The 3,100-nt window shown below is 54.3% G+C and overlaps 1 protein-coding gene across 1 annotated transcript; it reads left to right on the forward strand.

The window, feature by feature from the left end:
- Nucleotides 1-534: 534 nt before the first annotated feature.
- Nucleotides 535-2,808, forward strand: LOC123387318 (cytochrome c oxidase subunit 8A, mitochondrial). Its single transcript, XM_045064097.1, has 2 exons — nt 535-742; nt 2,492-2,808. Exons 1-2 carry the CDS (start codon nt 629-631, stop codon nt 2,585-2,587), a joined length of 210 nt encoding a protein of 69 aa, XP_044920032.1. The 5' UTR covers nt 535-628; the 3' UTR covers nt 2,588-2,808.
- The last annotated feature ends 292 nt before the right edge of the window (nt 2,809-3,100 follow it).

Raw genomic sequence — 3,100 nt, forward strand, 5'->3', positions numbered from 1 at the left:
CTCAGCGGGGAGCCTGCTTCCTCCTCTCTCTCTGCTTGCCTCTCTGCCTACTTGTGATCTCTCTCTGTCAAATAAATAAAATCTTAAAATATATATATTTTAAAAAGATGAGAAGGGAGGGAGCCAGGAAGGAAAAAAGGAAGGGGATGAGAGACCGGTTGCCACTGCATGGAGACTGGAATCGGAAAGGGTAACAGAATTCAGTTACAAGGTTGGTGTCGGGGGTCCAGCCAGAAATAACGGAGGCCTGGCGGAGGAGAATTTCTGAATAGAGGGATTTAAGAGTATGAATGGAGGGAGGAGTCAGGAATGCCGCCTCATTTCTGGGTATGTGATTGGGTGGTTCTGGTGTCACTCAACTGACATTGGAGGGGGGAACATGACTGAAAGAAACGCCCCTCCGTGCCCCGCCCATCGGTGGTGGGATGGCGTCGATTGGCTCTTTCGAGGAACGCGCCAAAAAATGACGGGGGCGGGGCGGGAGGTGTGTCCCCGCGTCATTTCCGGGAGACTTCCGGGCCGCTCTTTTCCGGCCTCCCCGCAGCCGGAATTTCCGTCCCGCACGGCCATTTTGACTTCCCGACCTTGGGCTACTGCGGGCTGCTGTCCGTAGTCGTTCCGTGCAGCTATGTCTTTGCCCGCGGTGCAGCTGCTGAGGGGCCTGACGGGTCTCACCCGGAGGCTCCCGGTGCAGCGTGCCCAGATGCATTCCAAGCCGCCGCGGGAGGAGCTCGGGACCATGGTGAGGAGTGGGGCGGGAAGGGCACGGGAGACGGAGCGGGCCAGACTGGGGTCCTGCGGCGAGTTCGGGGCTGGCGGGTCTGGTACCGCAGCCTAGCGGGGGGCGGCAGTGCTGGCGCGGGCGTGTCTGGAGGGCGTGAACGAGAGGGACAGTGCCCGGCAACAGTCGGGGATCAGTCAACCCCAGGATCTCGGGTCAGATCCTGCCAGTCACATTCCTGTCGCTTACGCGCTGCGCAGTCTCGAGCCCTTAGCCCTCTCTCTAAGCCTTATCATTTACTGGGGGTGCCTGATGACTGTCAGCGACGATGATGGTTGCTGCTGCTGTTCATTATTAGGGAAGGTGGGTCTTGGTAATTTCCAGAAATGTGGGAGAGTTTAACCCTAAATGACTTTCACCTGTTTGGCACTTTTATGCATTTGCCTCCGCGGCGGAACTCGACCTTGAATGCCAGTCTTGAGAATCCAAGGCGGCGGGCCCCTGTGAGGATCAGAGGCCGAAGAGCTCTGTGGTTGAAGAAATAGTAGTGACCCTAATTGCATCTGGCGTCTGCTGAGCGCCTGGGGCGTGCTGGGCACTAGCAAGACTGCTGCGCCCGTCCCTGGGACCCTGAGAACAAAGGGCCATCCTTTCTAGTTCCTGGTTGAGGGATCGGAAATCTAGGAGCACTGTCTTCAGTTGTCAGAAGTCAAACCTCCAGTAGCAAAAGTAGTAATTTGAACTCAGGTCTAACCACCAACTTGTGCTGTGATCTTAACTGCTGTGGGGAATATGGAGGTGGCTGTGAAAAGTCTTTTGTCCCCAGCTTCAAAGGTTGAATAGCAGTCCTGGAAAGGAGATTGGAGGAGAGGGGTTCTTTTGGGGTTTTTTGTTTAAGATTTTATTTTTTATTTTTAAGTAATCTCTACACCTGGTGTGGGGCTTGAACTTCTAACCCTGAAATCAAGAACTTCATGCTTCACTGACTGAGGTAGCCAAGCACCCAGAAGAGATGGGGTTATTTTAAGGCAAAGAAGGGGAAGTACATTTTACCTTATCAGCCTGTGCAAGGTTCCTGGATCCCAATAAACCAAACAGGTTTATTTATTTATTTATTTTAAAAAGATTTTATTTATTTATTTGACAGAGAGAGATCACAAGTAGATGGAGAGGCAGGTAGAGAGAGAGAGAGGGAAGCAGGCTCCCTGCTGAGCAGAGAGCCCGATGCGGGACTCGATCCCAGGACCCTGAGATCATGACCTGAGCCAAAGGCAGCGGCTTAACCCACTGAGCCACCCAGGCGCCCCAACCAAACAGCTTTAAATCCTTGTTTCTGTCCCTTCACTTTATCATCTCATGGTGGATTGATTGTTCTGTGGATCCTAACCCAGGCTGCTCCCCACCCCCATATCGGACCCTTTACCTCAAGGCCTAGAGTAGGCCTTGGATCTGCTGTGTCCCTCCTCTGGAGCCGGAATCCTGACTCCCTGAAAGGGGCTTTATTTATTTATTTATTTAAAGATTTTATTTATTTATGACAGAAATAACGAGTGAGGGAACACAAGTATGGGGGAGTCGGAGAGGGAGCCCGCTTTGGGGCTTGGTCCCACGATGCTGGGATCATGACCTGAGCCGAAGGCAGATGCTTAACAACTGAGCCACCCAGGCGCCCCTAAAAGGGGCTTTCTGCTGCCTGGGAAGACTGCTCAGACTACGGGAAGCCTGGGGGAGTCCTTATTCTGCGGGTTCCTTCTTTCTTGTGCTCTGTAGGATGTCGCTGTTGGGCTCACCGCCTGCTTCCTGTGTTGCCTCCTGCCATCGGGTTGGGTGCTGTCGCATCTGGAGAGCTACAAGAAGCGGGAGTGACGGGGGCTGTCCTGTCCCTCACCCTGTGACCTGACCACCCCGGCCTCTCCTGATCATGTCTGCTGCATTCCTGGCCGGATCATGTCCTTCAATTACAGTGACCTCTTCCTCAATCATGACCTTTCCATTTCTCCATGGTGACATCCTGGGACCACGTATATCGATTTGAGGCCCTTCTGGGTAGGGCCCTCCTTGTGACAATAAAGTCTACTTAAACCTTGCTTCCGAAACTCAGTGTGTGGTTGGCCTGGGCTCCTGCCTCCACACTTCAGCTGAGGCTGCTACTGGGCGGGGGTGTGGAGAAGGAGGCCCTGCTGGCCGGCGGTCCCTGCTGGCCGGCGGTCCTGTGGTAGGTCCTGCGTGCTCAGCCGTTCCTGCTGTCTGGGAGTGCTGCTTCCTTTGCCTGCTTTCCTGTGTTTGAGTGCTTTCTGGCTTCTGGGGAGGACACATGCTCCTGTTGTCACGGGGCAGCCCGCCTTGCTTGTCCCCTCTGGCTCTCTTGCTTGTGCCAAG

Source organism: Mustela putorius, unplaced genomic scaffold, assembly GCF_011764305.1.
Source record: "Mustela putorius furo isolate JIRA1106 unplaced genomic scaffold, ASM1176430v1.1 tig00000127_pilon_pilon_pilon, whole genome shotgun sequence".
Classification (NCBI taxonomy): domain Eukaryota; kingdom Metazoa; phylum Chordata; class Mammalia; order Carnivora; family Mustelidae; genus Mustela; species Mustela putorius.